This window comes from Plutella xylostella, chromosome 17 (genome assembly GCF_932276165.1).
Source record: "Plutella xylostella chromosome 17, ilPluXylo3.1, whole genome shotgun sequence".
Classification (NCBI taxonomy): Eukaryota; Metazoa; Arthropoda; class Insecta; order Lepidoptera; family Plutellidae; genus Plutella; species Plutella xylostella.
In genome coordinates this window covers 7419267-7438270 of record NC_063997.1, presented here as the reverse complement: position 1 = coordinate 7438270, position 19004 = coordinate 7419267, and the positions used below count along the sequence as shown (strand labels likewise).

Genomic DNA, 19004 nt, shown 5'->3' with positions numbered 1-19004 from the left:
TTAATTGTCAATAAAGTTGGCGAGTAAAAGTTTATCGACCCACTGTGCAAACTTACATGTGTGCGTGTCACTGCGTGTGCTGTGTGAAGAGCATTGAAAACCCAAAATTGGCGCGGCACGTCACCCTGTACGGGCCCTTAAGGTTTACACAAATTCTACTCGTATGTGACAGTACAAATATACCTAAACAGGGACTGTTCTTTTTTGATGTTGGTGCGGTGACAAAGTAGGTAATCTAAAGAAATATGGAATAATCTTGGAATTTGACGTACTTGGAAACTGCCTGACGTGTGCCTGACTGACAAAAACCAAAGGTCATATTAACTATCTTTGGCGTACCCGGCGTGACCCCTGGTTCTTGCTGGCGAGGTGCACAGTTAATTCGCACAAGTTGTAAATAACACCCTTATTTTTTCGTAAAAGGGTTAAAAAGCTACCCTGAAGCGTAAATCATACGACGCATCATTGACTGGGTGCTGGGTGGTGTATAGTGGGAAACAAGCTCTGTCGACTATTCTTGCCATCTCGACAACAAGACCATCGGTATCGTACTATTCGAATGGAACACAGAATAACACGGACTCCGGCGATGGAATGGACCGATGAAACCCCGAACTTACGTAACTACGCTTGATTAGTTCTTTGAGATACTTACAGCAAATTTTATAGGTTTTGAATTATTCAACAATGGTCCGAAGGGTTTTCAAGGTGTATAAAATGAATTGGTATTTATAGTATCACTAAAAACATGGAAAGTAATCAAAAGTAAGTACCATTTATTTATATGATTCGCCAACAAAGAATAGATTAAATTAAGGGTAGCAATAAAACGAGTGACTGTAAATTACAGTTCTAAGTGTCAAAATTAATAAATTTGGGTTATAGAATTACTAAGTGAGCGACTGACTGCGAGTGACGAGAAATCAACAGAACAGCAACTTACAAACATTAATTTGAGTTACTTAAAATACAAAATGAGCAGCTACATAATATTTGAGCGACTTAATATTTGTTTGAGTGTCAACGTTACGTCCTGCATTTTAAATATTTGGCAAATGTATTTTTTATACTGAGCGGCATTTTATCTTAAATGAAGTGTTTCGAATACAAAAACCACTTTGAAAAATACACTAATGAGCAGAGTATAATAAGCTCACATTTAAAAAATAAAAATAATATGAAATAACTACTTATTTGAAGAAACACTATTCTATTAGTTGAGAAATTTTATTATTGAAATATAAGGGTAATTAAATAAAACAATGTACTCCGTAAAATTAAAGTAGTATGCATGCATTTATTTCAATCAAATGAACAAAAAATAAAATAAGACGCTTCAGTCAACTAAAAAAAAACTTCTTATTAATACTAAGAAACATTGATAGGTATCAGCCCTACTACTCATCGTCACTGGTAAATAATTGCGGGCTTGGACTTAGTGGGCCGGCCTCGTTTTTTTTTTGTCCAATGGGTATCATTTTTGCTTCCAGTGGTGGTGTTGTTAGTTTGAGACAAATTTCTAGCCCCAAAACGTGTTTGTATTACATATCTTTTGAAAAATTCGGGACGTAAACACGCAACGCTATTGGTCCGCAGCCCAACTCACCTGAATGCAACGATTCGTCGCCCTGCACCCATTCGAATTCGCGCGCATTTAAAAATCTGTAGTTTTCATTAAAAAAAGAGTATCAAAATAAAAAGACATAAGCCGCCAAATAGAATATCAGTAACCAATAATCATTAATAAAGCAGCATACAAAACTTTGCTCAAAGTGAACTTTTTAGTAGTTCGCTAAGTATAACCTCACTTAGAAAAATCGAATCTATCTTAATATTGAAGTTGCCCTCTCTGTATTTCCAGTCGCTCACTTAGTAATGAAGTCGCTCGGATAAATTTTTAATATCTGAAATGGATTTATCACAATCCACTTTTTGTAAGCTCATTCTGGATTTTATTATAAATCAATATTCGTCGTCAGTTTAGTTAATTTTTCGCTTACTCAAATTCATACCGCTCAAGTTATTAAAACAGTATGTCATCATCAGTCGCAAAGTTTTTTTTTGTTCGCTCGTTTTATAATTCCCCTTAAATTAATGATTAATAAAAATACAGTAGTTTAATAATACCTAAATGCATCTTCAATACCAGGCGAATACAGCATGCATTATAAATTAAAAGTTAAAATTAAAGCACTAATAATTTACATTTCAATTCTTTTTTCATTTCAATTCTATTCTATTTTCATTTTTTTTTCATAACAACCAATCAAGATTTTTAGAAAATTCATACTTTTCTACTGTGCTGCCACCTTCAAATTGTTAATCAAAGTCTCTTACCATGCACAAGTAGTAACTTCTCAACGAAACTAAACGAACAGTAAATAGTACAACAAATAGCGAAGAGGGGGCGCTGGCTACGTGAATGACAATATTGACAATCTGTTTTACCGACGCAGAACGTCACTTATGCGCGGCAGGCTGCGCGATTTATAAAATTCTTACCAAATGCTTTCGGGACACAAATCTATAATCGTCGCCCCATGTAAAAATGTCAGCAATACCTAGTGCACCGGAAAAAATTGAAAATAAAATGGACAATAATGATAATGTAAATACACGAACTGAAACTGGTGAAAATAATAAATTACATAATGATAAAAAAAAGAAAACTGATCCAAACAGTGTAAGCACAGTGATAAAAGTAAAAAGTGTGATTCCTAGACGAAGGTGAGTGTTTATTCAATTCATTTATTAAAACAATATGAAATAAATACTCCAATAAATAAATTAAATGAAAAAGTATATATAAAATATATATCCTGTTAATTCGTTTTCATTGAATGAAAAATATGAAAATGCTTTTTAAAGCGATCCGTACGGAGGGTGTACTAAAGCAATTATGTTGTTAAGTAGTCGGGACGACATACTGCCCTAGTTATTGTGATATAATTAACTGCTCGAGCTCTGAAAATGTTATCCCATCTTCCTTTTAAAATTAGTTTTTTTAAACTATTCGCGCCAACAAACTTTTCCCGCCATGAGATTTAAAATAAACCAAACAGATATGTTTGGTTTGTAGGCCACCATCCACCACTGCCTCTTACATTGTAGGTAGTCAATACTTTTAAAAAAATCATCCAAAGCTCCAAATCCAAAAAGCCAGAAAAAGTTTTAAAAATAATAACTTGAACTTTTCTATGGTGATTCTTTTTGCACTAGCCATAGAAGTAATAACACTAACTTTATGTGTAGAATTAAACTTGTTCAGAATCAGTACCTACATAAAGTAACTTTGAATCACCCCTTGAATTACACGATCCCTTTCGGCATAAGTACCAAAAAAAAATTGTAAGTACTTACCTGCCGCTTTTCGCTACTTAAAACAATGAACAGAGATGATGCAATTTAAATTATAATTATAACTATAATAAAAAGGCAAGGAAGAACTATAATAAAATTGTACTTGTTAGGAGCGGTGGTAGCTCAGTAGGGTAAGCGCCTGCTTCTCACTGCAGAGATGAGGGTTCCATTACCGACCTTGACATGTACCAACCGAGTCCGCGTTGTTCTATGTGCACCAATGAATTCTTTGGAATTTATGTAATAAAATGATGTCGATTCTGAAGGCACAAATTCTAATTCAGTGACAATCTTTCGAGCTGTGAAAAACTGATTGATTAAAATGCAATTTATTGCTTGGAAAAAGTTATAGTTTGACTTCTGCCTTTATAATAGCTACCAATGTATATATAATATGTATATCTACCATCGCTTTAATGGCAAAGGAAAATATCGTGAGGAAACCTAGATCTCTAGATCTAGCACATGCAGATATGTGAACCCACCAACCCGCAGTGAGCCAGTGTGGTGGGAAATGGTCCAAGCGTAGAAAGGGAGTTTAGACCTTGGGAATATGCACAAACATTCCAATTGATAGAGCCAGGTGCAGGTACTGACACCCCCACAGATAATTGGTACACGCCGCGATTCGAACCTGTATCTCTGGCGTGAGAAGCGGGAAGCTTACCCGACTGAGCTACCACTGCTCTATATCTAGGACTTTATTACGATTTTTCAATACAGTATACGTGCCCAGTAAAGTGCTATTGAGTTGGAACTTGCAACTTATGTTAGATTGATATGAAATTAGTTTAAGAGAATATTTGTTATTGTTTGTTAGTATTTTAGTGTTGTTGACTGAGTATACTCGTAAGTATTGGAGCACATTCAGCTTAAAAGATCGTTAGCTTTTTTTGATAAGAAATAAGTAATATATATTTTAGTTATGCTTGTTACAACTTTTTTTTTTGTTAAATAAAAGTTATTTACATGGTTTATTTGCGACAAAATTGAGTTTGCATAATGTTAATTATTAATCTATATATATTAGTTATGCATTTAAATATTTCTCATTTAAATATATCTACAGTTAAAATTATGAATTGATGATCGAACCTTGACGAAACGTCACGACGTGCCTATTCTAATAAATGTTATGTTTTTTCTGATTGTTTTAATATTTCAAGTAAAAACAAACACTTATAATAGTACCTAAGTACTCTAAACATATACAACCATAAACAATGCTAATCAATAACATGGAAAAAACACTGATTTCAAGAGTTACTTATATATTTTTATAATAATTGTTCTTAAGCTATTCTTCCTCTACTTACATATATCTTTTTACACTACTTGGGTACTGTGGTAGAGTACCTAATTAGAGTAAAAGGACTCATATTGGTACTCCTACATCCTACAACACGTTGCATAACTATTGTAGACAGTGATAAGACGAGATTTGACCGATAACACCACGGTTTGTTTTGATGATGCATCATATTAAATACGACAGATTTATCTACACTACAGCTTCATAATTAATAATTTTGGTTGGGATAAGTAGGATAATGTTTTTTTTTTGCACTTTATACAACAGTAACTGAATCAATAAACTTAAAGTTTTTTTAAATAAATTAAATTGTTTACTAAGTAGTCGGTAAGTATTTATAAGTAACACCCTGAAAAGTTGCTTACAATTAATTTTGCTAACCCAACAATATCGCATTCATTGTTATGAAACAAAAGATTTCCTTATGACCTTTAAATTTATACTGATTTATTTAATGGCAGTGCATCGATATGATGATATGAAGACATTGTTATTTTTTATATCATACTTCAGGTAAAAACATAGGTATAATATTATTATTAATTGAGTAAAAGTATAAATCGAACAAGAAAAATTATAAAATTATCTTGGTCCTTGAGACCTTATTTCATCTATGTCCTTGAGACCTTATTTCATCTATGTCTTTATGAAAAATATCGCATAAGACAACTGTTTGCCCGTTTCAGTCCCATCTTTCCTGATTCCCAATTCTCCGACTGCTATTCATACAGATTTTTACTGCAGCACTACAAATTCGAGTTTCTAGTTTTAAAGATTTTCGTTTCAAAGGCTCAGACAAAATTAATCAAATGAAATAATCTCGCGACTAGATTTTATGTCATCGAAAATTTACAATGTCGTATTTTAAGACAGACCTAAACGATTTGAATTTATAATTTTTATGATACCTATTTATTAAATAGTATTTAATGCATATACCTAAATCGCAATAATTTATCAGATGTAAAGGTGCATCTTGTATAAAAACTGTATCGCGTTATTTATTATACAAGCCTGTATTGTATAGGGTGTAATAGTGTGTACTGTTGGATTTGTTAAAGCTAGTTAGGTACTAGTTATTATTCCCTGGTTAAACTAACAATAAAATCGTTTTCTTCAGACAAGATCTGCTGAAATGGCATGGCTGGGGCTACAACGACTCCAAGTTCACCGTCGACTACAAGAAAGAAATGATTACGTTTACAGGAAACAGGTGAGTTTGCAGCCTCTAGTCATATCTGTTGAAAAACCGATTATCGTCCATCCTGCTCAGCTATTGATGTCGATTCGGAAAGCGCAAATTATAATTTTAGTGCTGAAAAAACGTGAATTTCTTTGTTTAAAATTTGACTCTGTGAGTGTTTTCGTAAATCTAATTTTCCATTGTGATTTTATTTAGACTGACATAGCTAAAATTAAATTATATGCCTTCAGAATCTACATCATTGTCAACCTTTTATTTTGTCTTCAATCACTTTCCCTTTGTATTTATTGAGTCTTCCCTTATACAAATAATGTAAGTCACATTTTTTCGGATATCGGATCCACTCTAATCTAGATCCAGTCTGGAATTTCCAGACCGAAACTGCTACATAATGACACGTAACAGGGCAATGAGGCAAATTGGGTCTTCCTTTGTTGCGTAAATTGAATTGGTAGCAAGTCTGCATCATAGCAATGTTTTTTTTAATTACTGAACTTTGCTTAGGATTATCATCATTCACAATCCAGGATAAAAACTGGCCAAGTCCGTGTCGGACTCGCGCACGAGAGGGGTGCTGTACCGTTGTCTATAGTATATATTTTGCTAATAAATATCATATTGGTAATGATTTATTTTTCTAATACTATCCGTATATCAATAACAGAAAAATTTGCTCCCACGGATAAATCTATTATTAGTCTACTATTACACACTTTTTGGTTAAGCGTGTAAGTAAGGGTTCCCTGTATTCGGAAAATTAGTGTGACTTCCCTGACCCGTATAAAATCAACATAAAATAAGTGTGCCAAGTTCTATGTAATTGAAGTAAGTACATAATTAATGTACCTACGAGTACATTAGTTTGACTTTATTATACATACCTAAGTATACTGTTGTACATACACGTTTGTTGACATGTCCAATAGTTAGCAGTCGTGAAGAGGGCGCTAATATTTGTTTAATTTTTGATACTTTAGTTTCCTCAAAATATTAGTTGAAGACATTAGTACAAATATGTCATTCATGTTTTTATTTTTACAGTAATAAGCACTATGCTTACTTTGGGTGAACCCCTTATTTAGTCACCGAGGCTGTTTTACTCTGAATTTTACAATGACATTGAATTATTTTTTCTAATTAATGAGTAGCTTATAAACTAGTATCTTCCAAAAATAACACATAAAACAGTAAACTAATCACAGATCTTGCTGAATATCTATCGTTGTAGAATATGAGAGATAAATTGTATAGTGCAGACAGTGCTGTGCTGAAAGTATAATATTTAACAATAGGCACTTTACTTTAAATGACCCGATTCGATCGTCGTTTCGAGGTGAGGAAGAAACCATACATGCCTAGGAACATTAACACCACTGAACAAAAGTATTATAAGCCGCAAACATCATCATAATAAAACTACACAATCGTAAGTACTCAGTGGCTTACTTTATAATTTTATGGGCGATCAAAAACCGTAGGCTCTGGTTAATTCGGTTATATTCAGCCGATGAGTACTTATTTATAATTCAACCGTTTAATACTATTTATATCTTCCAACTGTTTACTATAGCCATAGAATAATAACTAGTACCAGTCTATAGCGTCACATTGCAATAAAGTTGGCGCCCAACTTGGGTCTAAATGACCTTTCACATCTCTGCCTTTCAGGTTCAGGAATCATTAACATGATAATACTATAATTGAGTGTCAAACCTATCTCATGTATATCGAAACAGTTCCAAGAAGTTATAACGATGTGATAATGTTTGCGTAGTTTAGCTATTTGTCATTGGGCCAGAGGTGGTCGTGTATCGCACCACGATGATTATTGAGTGGCCATTGTACAGTAAACAGCGGTCTATTTACTCTCGTCATATTTGTGCACCTTGAGCGAGTGCGATGTTGGCGTATTACTTATGTGACTGATTTCATCACGGCTCAGACTAGCCTTGGGAGTTGAGTTGTAAACCAGACCGCCTCGTCTATGTATGTCTTGTTGGTAATTGAGATGTCAAACCCTGTGATTCTTTACAGATACATAACCTTATCCATTGATGTCTCATAAATTTGTATGGATACGGTGTATACATATTTTATGGCTGAAATGCATAGAAACCTGTTACAAATATTAGAATAGCATCAATTTTATTTTCATACTGCGGAAATTAAGTATTTCTTTCACGTGACTAGAGGGAAACACTCAAGTCACCTGAAAAACTTGTTTAACATAAAAAAATACAATTGGGGATTCAGATTCACTAATTCGATTTAATTACAATTCGGTATCTTTTTGTTTAGGTTAAAGTTTAGGACTTATTAGCTATTCAAATTTTTCAGTTTTTGAATGAAAGAGCAGGGTCACCATCATGCATCATCAGGCAACTATTGTCTAACCAGAATCTGTGACAAACAGACGTAGGCAAAAAAGTGACCCTAAGTTGGAATTTATGCATAGCACATTGCACTATGTATATGTATGTACCTACATAAATGCCATTAATTATCTCTCTTACGATGAATGAAACTGAAACATGAATAGTATGCAAACATTGAATCTGCAAACATAAATCAGATAAATACTTTATGAACCCATCAACCCGTAGTGAAAGCCCATGGTGTAGATTTGAGTTTAAATCATAGACCATCATCGCAACCCATCACGTCCTCACTGCTGGGGCACAGGCCTCCTTCCATCCTTCCAATGGAGGAAGGGACTTAGGACTAGTCCACCACGCTGGCCTAGTGCGGGTTGTTTTACCATAGACCATAAAATTTTGAATTTCCTCGATATAGGTATATTGGTGTCTTGCTAAACGTTACGCTTTGGACTTCGTAACGTAATTTTGTCTTCCCTAGCCAAAATAGTCCCTATACGAGTACTCTTCTACCAATAACAAACATCTGCATAGTCCCCTGATAAATTCTATACAGACCAACCAACTAACAACTCTAAACCTCCACAGATACGCGATAGGCGGCAAGTTCCTGCCCAACTTCATTCCCTTCGTGCTGGAGTACTTCGACATCGACCTGAACAAGGAGCGCTCGTGCCCGCGCAACGTGCAGCCACAGCTGCCGAAGAGTTACCACCCGAGCCGACTGCCTGCCAACATCAAGGTAAGGTGTTATACATGATCATCAGCCAATAATCATCTACTGCTGGACATAGGCCTATCCCAAGGAGCGCCACTACACTAACGCCTACCCGCCTAACGTCGTCGGTCCAGCGGCCGTTATACAGGGTAGGATATTACACTCGCGAACCTTACTTACTGTCACTGAAACTTTTACTTTGCTCGCGATTGTAGTAGGGTGGTAACAGTTCTCTGATGAAATTGCACACTCTAAGTATAAGTATAGTGTACGGCACAGAGTTCGTATTTAGAGTGTTTGCAATCCGCCTATAATAAATATTCATATACTTACTACATAGTAACTTCCTTCCTATTGTATTTAAGATACGATTTGTAGTAAAAAGGCATTCATCAGCTTTGTCGTCCACCAGTAAATTTTCCACTGCTGGATACACATACAAGGCCTCTCTAAATAATCCGCATCTGCAGTGTGCAGTGCCACAATACATATGTTCTCAACCTTATCTCATCCAATCACTACCAGCTACCTCCCAACTAACATCGTAGCGTTAAAAAAACTCTCATATAACTTGTATAATGGTTCCATTCGAAAATTAAAGTGTTAAGACATAGCTGTATAAGAGTGTAGGAGAGTGCTCTAACTCACTTATAACCACGAAAGAGGCCCATGATTTTGAGAGTAAAGGCTTTAGAAAGTCTGTAAAACGGTGTCATTGAAGTGCTAAAGTTACTATAGAAGAGCGTTTAATCCCTCTCAGCTAGAACTTTTACCGGTATAGTTGTAGTTGTAGAATGGTTATTTGACTCCCTGACTCTTATTTGTTTGGTAAAAAAGGGTTAAGTGAGTATGTTACCGTTTTTCGAATACACTTTTACCATACAAGTTGTATGTCTTTGAAAATAATAGTGTCAACAGCAATCATACGCGATAGTATTAGAGTGACAGTATTGATCATTACTAAATAACAGTAAATATAATATATTAACTTGACTTAACATGTTTTGTTGATTGAAAATAATATGCCATTGTAATTTTACTGTAATGTATACCATATTTCCCACCTCAATTTTAATGCGCTCCGAATTTATTAAGGATTTCAAATGAATCATAAGTAAATATAAAATAGACGACTCAATTTTGTATTTTTTTGTATCCTTGCTGTATGTCCATTAGTTTCATTAATCGATTGGCATGACTGGAATGACAAAATTCACATAAATAAGTAAGTATTTTAAAGCAAAATATTGTTTATCCCAGCAATTTATAGGTTAGGTCGCCAATGCAAATGGCGAACTTACATTTAAGACATATAGACTCACCTAAGTCATCTATTACACTTTTTGAAATAGATCACCCTTAGCCAAGGGTATTATGCAGTCTTAGTCGATCCGCACAGTCTTGCTTAACACCGTTACTTTTACAGTCTACTTGCCTAACGCAATAAGCGTGAGTTAAGGTAACCTTAAATATTAAAACTGCATTGTTGAGTTTTCCAACACTGTAAGAATCTTGTCTTACTGCACTCTTGACAAAATCTCTTTTATAACCAATTCCTGCAGCCTAAATTCAATATGACACCTAAAGATTTATATGAGTATTAAAGGAAACCACTTAACAACCATAAGTGTTAATAGGTGTCAGTGAGCACTCTTGTATAGCTTTACGTTCTAGAAACAGTTTAAAGCTATAACATCTTAATTATAATTGCTTTGACTAATACCATTATAACACTTAAACCGGCTGTTAACACTAATTTCATTTGTTAACTCATCTTTATCGCTTTATGTTTGAACTGAGATAATTATAACACAGTTAAAGTTATATAGGTTAAAGTTATAAAAATTGCTGTAACTGAGGGTAAAATGTTTGTTGGGCTAGCTCTTTCAGGTCGTCAGTGTCGTCGGTTTAAAAAATCGGTTAGTTCACCTCTGCTTCTTAAAACTTTGTAGCGATTTTCTACATAGTTTCTGTCCTATCCCAACAACTTTTATACAGTATTTTTCGTTACCAGCAGCGTCATCGTTTGCGTCTGAGTAAAGCAAATAATGCCTGCTCATGTTAATCAGCTGTGCATCCTATCTAATTAAAATTGTAATTTCTGAAATTTACTTACCTTAGTTGCAAAATATCTGTTGACGTTAATCTAACTAAATTACGATTTACCTACTAGAGCGAAGTTAGGTCAGTCTGGTATGTTCTGCTTTTCCTAAAACGAAATATATTTAGCACATCTCGATGTGTGAACCCACCAACCCACGGTGGATCAGCGTAGTAGGAAATGGTCCAAGCTTAGGAATCCAGTTCCGACCTTAAGGGTATATAATTATATGTACAAAGTTTCCATTCTAGAGTCAGGCGCAGGTACATATACCTACCCTCAGATACTATAGAATTAATAAAATATGAGGCGTCCGCCTCCTTAACACGACGCCTTCCAATCAACCCTATAGGTTGAGAGACAATTGTAACCCTCATTTGTTTCTACGCAGGAGGAGCTCGAGAAAATAGCGCCAGTGAGCGTGGAGGGGCTGGACCGGTTCGTGCGCGCGCACGGGCAGACCCTGCGAGACATCGCGCAGGTCCGCGCCAACAGCTTCAAGAGGATCCCCGACGCCGTGGTGTGGCCCACGAGTCATGATGAGGTGGGTTGGTGTTGAGATACAGGGTGTTGCCAAGTGGTATGGTGACTGGTGGACAATGATTTCAAAAGGAATAGGTATATATGTCAATGCTGGTGGAGCTTGGGGCCGCGGGTTCGAATCCCGCCGCAAACATCTGTGTGATGAGCATTTGTGTTTGCCTTGTGTCTGGTTGTCGTTAATATGTATCTATCTATGTATTTGTGTAAAACTGTAAATATATTATAGTTGTTCTTCACCCATATCTCAGGTTCGGCCTAGTTTGGGGTCAATTGGCTGTTTGTGAGGTGTCCCCACATAATGTGTTTATTCATTATTCTAGTGGTTCAGCGAAATACATAGGACTATGAAATGGTTTTCTATGGTAAACATCACAAGTTTACTTCTATTGATAGCTCAAGGACGACCTACAAATGGTCAAATAGGTACAAATTACCGACACACACACATAGTATGTAAATGAATAGGTTACACGGAACTGAAATAAATAAATCCAATTCATGAATTCCTAATCTAAGTATCTATTTAGAATCCTATGAATATTTAAAATTTATTTCAGTAACATTTTTTAACCTACCGAATTATAATTGAACATCGGATGACGCATCGTGTCCCTAGGGTCCCTAGTTCGATTCCTAACAGACATTAAATGTGTTGTCGAGTCTAAACGTAGGTACAATGGCAGCGCATGGTGGTGTAACGTGGCCCTATTGCTATATAATTATGTACTTCATACTCCTGGCGCTTTAAAATAATAAAGATTAGAGGTATGCCACCTATGAGGACTTGCTCCACTTCGGGCTACAAAATCTCCTCTAAACCAAACCAAATTGCAGGTAGAAGCGATAGTCCGTCTCGCCTGCAAGCACAACCTGGTGATCATCCCGTACGGCGGCGGCACGTCAGTCTCCGGCGCCATAACTTGCCCGGCGCGCGAGCCCCGGCCCATTCTAGCGCTCGACACCAGCGGCATGAACTCCATACTGTGGATCGACAAGGAGCAGCTGCTGGCCCGGATCCAGGTGAGATCTTGTAGCCGATTCTAAAGGCACCAAATCTTTTCTTAAGTAAAAACTTTTTTTGACGTCTGATAGGTAACTTATGGTAGGGTGAGTTTTCTTTTTGACTTTGCTAAAATTAGATTTAGTGCCTTCAGAATCGCTTCCATCATCAATATACTTCTGTTGGTTTCTTCAAATATTTGCAAGTAAAGGTTTATCTTAAGCCCGTCATCGTCCACTACTGGATAAGTATAGCAGAGCTCTTCCAAGAAGCGCTAAAATATTATGGGAATTTTTCCTTATTACAGCACAAAAAAACAGTCTACAGCAACGGTCGGCAACAGGCGGACCGCGGTCCGTTTGCGGACCGCGAAAGGTTGAACCTCGGACCGCCAAATATTGTAATGTAGGCATGTCAAGTATAAATAAATACGTCATATTTTGAACCAATCTAACTTAGCACTTACCTAATCTGTTTTACAACATCGATATCGATAAAAAAATCGCGCTGTCGCGACGCCCGCGCCCCGTCGAGTCGCCGCGCGCGCTCTGTTCATAGGTACTTATAGCTTCTCCGACAACCATAATAATTATAATAAGGAGAACTCTGAACAAGACAGTGCAATGTTTACAAAATTTTTGGCCGATCTTAGCAACGAATACGTCACAAGGTTCCAAGACTTTGCAGAGATGGGCAAGCTATCTCTCTGTTTCTTAAGTCACCCTTTGAAGTTGATGCAGCCGCCGAATGGATAGATGTGGCTGCCAAGCAAAAGTCCTTGCTGCTAAGTTATTTCCAAAGGCGTCGCATGAAATGGAAATAATCAATCTGCAAACATCTTTTTCAAAAAATTTCGAAAAAACAAATATCGTTTGAGATTAACAGACGCTCATTTAGAAGACACTCTTCGAATTAGCTGTTCTTCACGAGAACCAAACTATAAAAACATGGCTCAAGACCGCTAACGCAATTTTTCTCACTAATTTTAGTAATAAATAGCTGTACTTACTTAATTACACTCACGGGCAATGAAAAGGTTCCACTGAGAAAAACACCAAAATACTTGTAAGCGGAAAAGGCTAGCTTTATACCGTCTTCTGCAACATTGAAGTACATTCAACAGAGCATCAGGATATGACCAACTAAAAACGGTAATATTTTGAGTCAATTTTAAATTAAATTTTTGAAAAAAATGGGTTCGTTTGGTGTAGACATTTTGTGAGTGGAACTTTTTCATTGCCCGGGAGTGTATTATCTGGTTTTTTTTCTGGACCTTTTAAAATTTTGCGACCAGTATCCGGACTCTACCTAAAACTACTTGCCGACCCCTGGTCTACAGGCTATTTACTCGACTTGTACCAATACACACTTCAGGTCACCCTATAATTGTCACCAGCTCTTTATTTGGTTTCTTGATATGTTAGATCTATACTAATAAAGTCCCCGCATCATCATTACCGCGAACCTCGCTGGCGGTATTTACTCGACTAATTTAACCGTCGAGTTACATTGACATTGCTATGAACATTGACATCATAGGCAAATAGTGGAACTATGTACTCGCATTTTCAGTTTTCTCAATCGTCGTAGGTATGTAAAGTACCTACCTGTATAATTTGTTTACGGTTCACTAGCAAAAAATATTTACACCTCATGTTTTAGTATTTTGAGCAAATATAAGTTTAAATAACTACCTACTTAGCTTTTTCTCGTGAACTTCGCTTTATAGGATTTTCGAGGAAAAAATCAGACTATCGGTGCCGGCTTATATCACGCTCACACATACTTACACAAATAAAATGTGTAGAAGTAATAAAGGTGTAATAAATATCGAAATCGGTTCAATGGTACTGTTTTACAAACAAACATACCTACACCCTGCAAAGACCACAGCACATACAAATCTTTCCTCTTTATAATACTGGTACATACCTACAACCTACAACCTATAGCTAAGCTTATAATCATTACCTATACATACCTAAGCACTAACACCATCAACCTATCCACAATTTCCAGGCAGGAATAGTTGGCCAAGACCTGGAGCGCGAGATGCGAGCCCGAGGCTTCACTGTCGGCCACGAGCCCGACTCCTACGAGTTCTCCACACTAGGCGGCTGGGTCGCCACCCGAGCCAGTGGCATGAAGAAAAACACTTACGGAAACATAGAAGACCTCATAGTGCAGACGAAAGTGGTGACCCCGAAAGGAGTGATTGAGAAAGGGTGCAGCGTGCCGAGGATCTCGAGCGGGCCCGAGTGGGAGCACGTGATCATGGGCTCGGAAGGGTGCTTCGGTGTTGTTACTGAGGTGAGATATTACCTATAATACTTTCTATCTTTAACTTCTGGTGTTCATTATTTACTTAAATAAATAAATCGATGGGATGTGTATTTTCGGAAGCCGTGTAGTGGCTGGAAATTGAGGTTGTAGAATGTAAGTATATGTAATAGAAATCTTTGACAGATCGGTTGTTTTCGATTATGTGACACATGATATTGACTCCTATTTCTTTCGAACAAGGTGCAAAATGCAAGTGTTTTTTTAAGGCTCTTACGATTTAATGATTCGGGTGTGAAGATCTGCATGTGCATTATTAATTTTGGACAAGTGTAGTTTTCTTTGTTCTATCATTAGAGATTATGTTACGTATGCTCAGTTTTGGCGCAAATTAGAGCCTCCATATAGTCAAGGGTTTATTGAAATAAGAATTTGATCGCATGCGTATTCAATACCTATAACCATGTACCTAAACTTCATTTTTCCGTGCAGGTGACCCTCAAGATCCGTCCCCTGCCGCCGGTGGTGCGCTACGCGTCGCTGGTGTTCCCCGACTGGGACTCCGGCTTCCACTTCATGCGCGAGGTGGCGCGGCACCGCCTGCAGCCGTCCAGCATCCGCCTCATGGATAATGAGCAGGTACGTCTGTAGCCACAGAGATCATACTCCTTATGAAGATATAGGTAACGGCATGGAAGTAGAATTTGTAGATTCATGGCAAGACGTCATTCCCTAGCAGATATCACGAAAGCTGCTGTAAAGAAGTTTACCCACTGATGCGTCCCTTTAGAAATCTAAACACCTAGGACCTAGCAGGTAAGTAGGTACTTCAATTCAGTCCACAAAATAAGTTGTGACTTCCACAGTCTCCACAGGCTGCTTGAACATTATAAAAGTACTCCACATTTTTAAATCTTTTATCAATCCTTCCCACAGTTCCGGTTCGGGCTGGCGCTCAAGACCGAATCCTCTTGGGGCGGCGTGTTCCTCGAGGGACTCAAGATGGCGTACATCACGCGCATCAAGGGGTTCAACCCGCGCACACTCGCCGTCGTCACTCTGCTCATAGAGGGCGCCACCGACGAGGTCAACGCGCGCGAGAAGAGACTCAATAGGTGAGGGCATAACGTTCAAGATGGCGTACATCACGCGCATCAAGCGTGAGACTCAATAGGTGAGGGTTGTATTAGGGGAGCATGCTGACTTGTATAATCGTTGAGGATGACAACAATGTTTAATTCGCGGGTAGAGTCATACTTTTTGGCACTTCCTCACCCCTATTCTGCTGTTCATTATTAAAGCAGTGTATTGTTTTTTTGATTACAGCATAGCGGCTCAGACTGGCGGCGTGCCGGCGGGCGCCACCAATGGAGAGAGAGGATACACGCTCACCTTCGTCATCGCCTATATTAGAGTAAGTTTAAGATCCAGGCCCATTCACCACCAATCTTATGATTTATGATTGTGTGCCATGACAAGAGATCGCTGGCGTAGCGTGTACGTTTTTAAATATAGCTCAATAGACTGTGTCAGGCGTTTTATCATTCACTGACTCCACTGCATCGATTTTCATCACACTAATTCTTATGAGCACCATAGGCAGCATTGGGCAAAGACCTAACAGTAGGTAGTAGTTTTGGAATATGCTTATTAAATTTCCATTCAGATTCTGTATCAGGTGACGTCTTCCCTATTAAAATATATCCTTATTCTTGGCCATAACTTCCCTCTTTCTCTCCAGGACATGGCGCTAGACTGGAACATCGTGGCCGAATCGTTCGAGACGTCAGTCCCGTGGGAGCGAACGCTGGCGCTCTGTCGCAACGTGAAGTGGACGGTGAGGCAGGAGTGCGAGAAACGCGGCATCAAGTACTACCTCACCTCGCATCGGCTTACGCAGACGTTAGTATTACTATAGTAGAGTAGATTTTAAACTTGATGAGAAGACACTTTTTGGATCGCCTTAGAGGTGGCGGGTAGAATGTTTCAGCGACGCGACGCGATTGGTGCGGGTTAAGCCGCTCGGTCCCTATTGGTATATTGCGAATCTTGTTTGCTGTAGACAACTAGACTTTATCTACGTGAAGTGGACGGTGATACATTTGAGCGAGAAGCATCAAGTAACTACGTATATCAGCATAGCATCACGAGTACCTACTGTCGACTCAAGTAGACAGCGTAATTCGATAGCAATTTGTATGACATCTTTATCAACGCCATTGTCGGTAACGCTAAAACGCATACAAATTCCAGTGACTTGCATGCATCATTCAGTCAGTTAAGAGCACCTAACTAACTACGTTTCTCTAACATTTTACAATTAATATGTTTTACAATTTCATCCCAAATAGGACAACTTCAAAGACTAACAGCAACACGGTGACAATTGCAGGTACGACGCGGGGTGCTGCATCTACTTCTACTTCGGGTTCAACAGCGTGGGCATGCGCGACCCGGTGGCCGCCTTCGAGGAGATCGAGGAGGCCGCGCGCGACGCCATCCTCGCCTCGGGGGGTCCGTTCATTTATTTTTATTTCATATAAATACTTTATTGCACAAATACTACGAATAATAATAGTATGTTATTCGCAGCACAAAATAATATAACATAAAATAAGTACCTATACAAAAAGTATACTTAATGCTTAATGCATTTTCTATCGGTCAACCTACAGGAGGTACGGGAAAACGAGTAGAAAGATACAAAAACATAACAAACATAGGTAGTTAATATTGCTGCATGTGCTAGTAAATTACCTTCAGTTCAGACTAAGAGCACTGCCAAGCTTGGAAGCCAATGCGACGTCGCCAGCGACGTATCCAATAAGCTTTTGGTATTGGAAAGTATGTCACCTACTTCACTTGACGACGGTGACATGGACATGGCGTTAAAGGCCACTGAAAACTGTCATGCATCCTCAGATTTGCTTCATGTAATAGTTTCCAAAATTAACATCTGACATCCCCAATTCCAGGCTCAATATCGCACCACCACGGTGTCGGTAAGGTCCGCAAGAAGTGGTACAAAGAGACCGTCGGCGAACTAGGCCGGGAGCTTCTACTGGCGGCCAAGAAGACCCTGGACCCCGACAACATCTTCGCACTAGCCAACATGGCATTCGACGAACACGACGCAGATACAAGCCCGCCAGTCAAAAGCAAGTTATAAGCCAATCTGCGTATGCTAAGAGTGATTGAGTAGATAGAATAGCCTGATATTATTTGGGTCCTCGAAAGTTTTGAATAAATGCCAATCCGCGCAAAATGCCCACAGTTTGAAGTTTTGGAACCATTCAATAACGGAGAAATAATTCCAGCTGTCGGTGGCGCCATCTACAAAATTTGCATTCTTTTCTTCACAAAAAATGCTTCGGTGGAAAGTGTTATTTTATCCATGTAGATACTTTTATTTATGCATAGTCCTGCTTTACAGCGAGCGATGCTTCAGAGTACCTGAATAAGTAAACAAATTATGCGCCAAAATGTAGCTCTGTAACTGTAAGGGAATTAGTGCTAATAAAATTAACTTTGTTACCAACTAAATTTAAATAATAACTAGGTAGGAAGGTAGGTACTATTAAGTCCAAAGTAGGTATTAAACGAAATTTTATACCTGCGAATAGCTATTTAGAAAAGGTGTTAGTTAGATCTAAGTTTTTACCTATTTATATTTGAAAATGATGTTAAGTTACCAGAAAATATTACTTTTCTCGGTCGACCCTATTTTTACATTCCCAATGTATTTTAGGTAAGTACGTGCTGCTTGGCATACCTACCATAAGGTCATTTAAACTAAGGCACTCTCTACTGTATTAATTATATTTCAAATTATTAATTAAAATGTAATTAAAGCTAACACTTGAGTTTAATTTGATACCTAATTAGGGATTCTACAAATCAAAGTTTACTTATTTACCTTGTTCTGAGCTTTATGAAGGGTCCTGAGAGAGTACTTCCACTCTTTTTAAGGGGGGCGCCAGTTCGGGTTGTGGAGTCATTCAGATACCTGGGACACGTGCTCACGTCAGATCTACGTGATGATGCAGACCTGGAGAGGGAGCGCAGGGCCCTGGCCGTCCGCTGCAACATGCTCGCGAGGCGGTTTGCTCGT

The 19004-nt window shown here is 37.9% G+C and overlaps 1 protein-coding gene across 2 annotated transcripts; it reads left to right on the top strand.

Moving 5' to 3' along the window:
* Window positions 1-2469: 2469 nt before the first annotated feature.
* LOC105380403 (alkyldihydroxyacetonephosphate synthase) lies at window positions 2470-18749 on the top strand. 2 transcript variants are annotated; one of them, XM_038109196.2, is made up of 12 exons: window positions 2470-2727; window positions 5793-5885; window positions 8840-8993; window positions 11462-11618; window positions 12452-12633; window positions 14633-14923; window positions 15386-15532; window positions 15830-16008; window positions 16220-16307; window positions 16635-16795; window positions 17286-17407; window positions 17869-18749. In XM_038109196.2, the coding sequence occupies exons 1-12, from the start codon at window positions 2549-2551 to the stop codon at window positions 18060-18062; spliced, it is 1947 nt and encodes a 648-aa protein (XP_037965124.2). In that variant the 5' UTR covers window positions 2470-2548; the 3' UTR covers window positions 18063-18749. The 2 variants fall into 2 exon arrangements, with proteins under 2 accessions (XP_037965124.2, XP_037965123.2); XM_038109195.2 differs by having other exon boundaries at window positions 2472-2727; window positions 11462-11614; window positions 12448-12633.
* Window positions 18750-19004: the final 255 nt, after the last annotated feature.

Coding starts and splice junctions, on each gene's coding strand:
- LOC105380403 (XM_038109196.2), top strand. CDS start 2,549: ATGTCAGCAATACCTAGTGCACCGGAAAAAATTGAAAATAAAATGGAC. Junction 2,728..5,792: donor AGTGTGATTCCTAGACGAAG/GTGAGTGTTTAT, acceptor CGTTTTCTTCAG/ACAAGATCTGCTGAAATGGC. Junction 8,994..11,461: donor GACTGCCTGCCAACATCAAG/GTAAGGTGTTAT, acceptor GTTTCTACGCAG/GAGGAGCTCGAGAAAATAGC.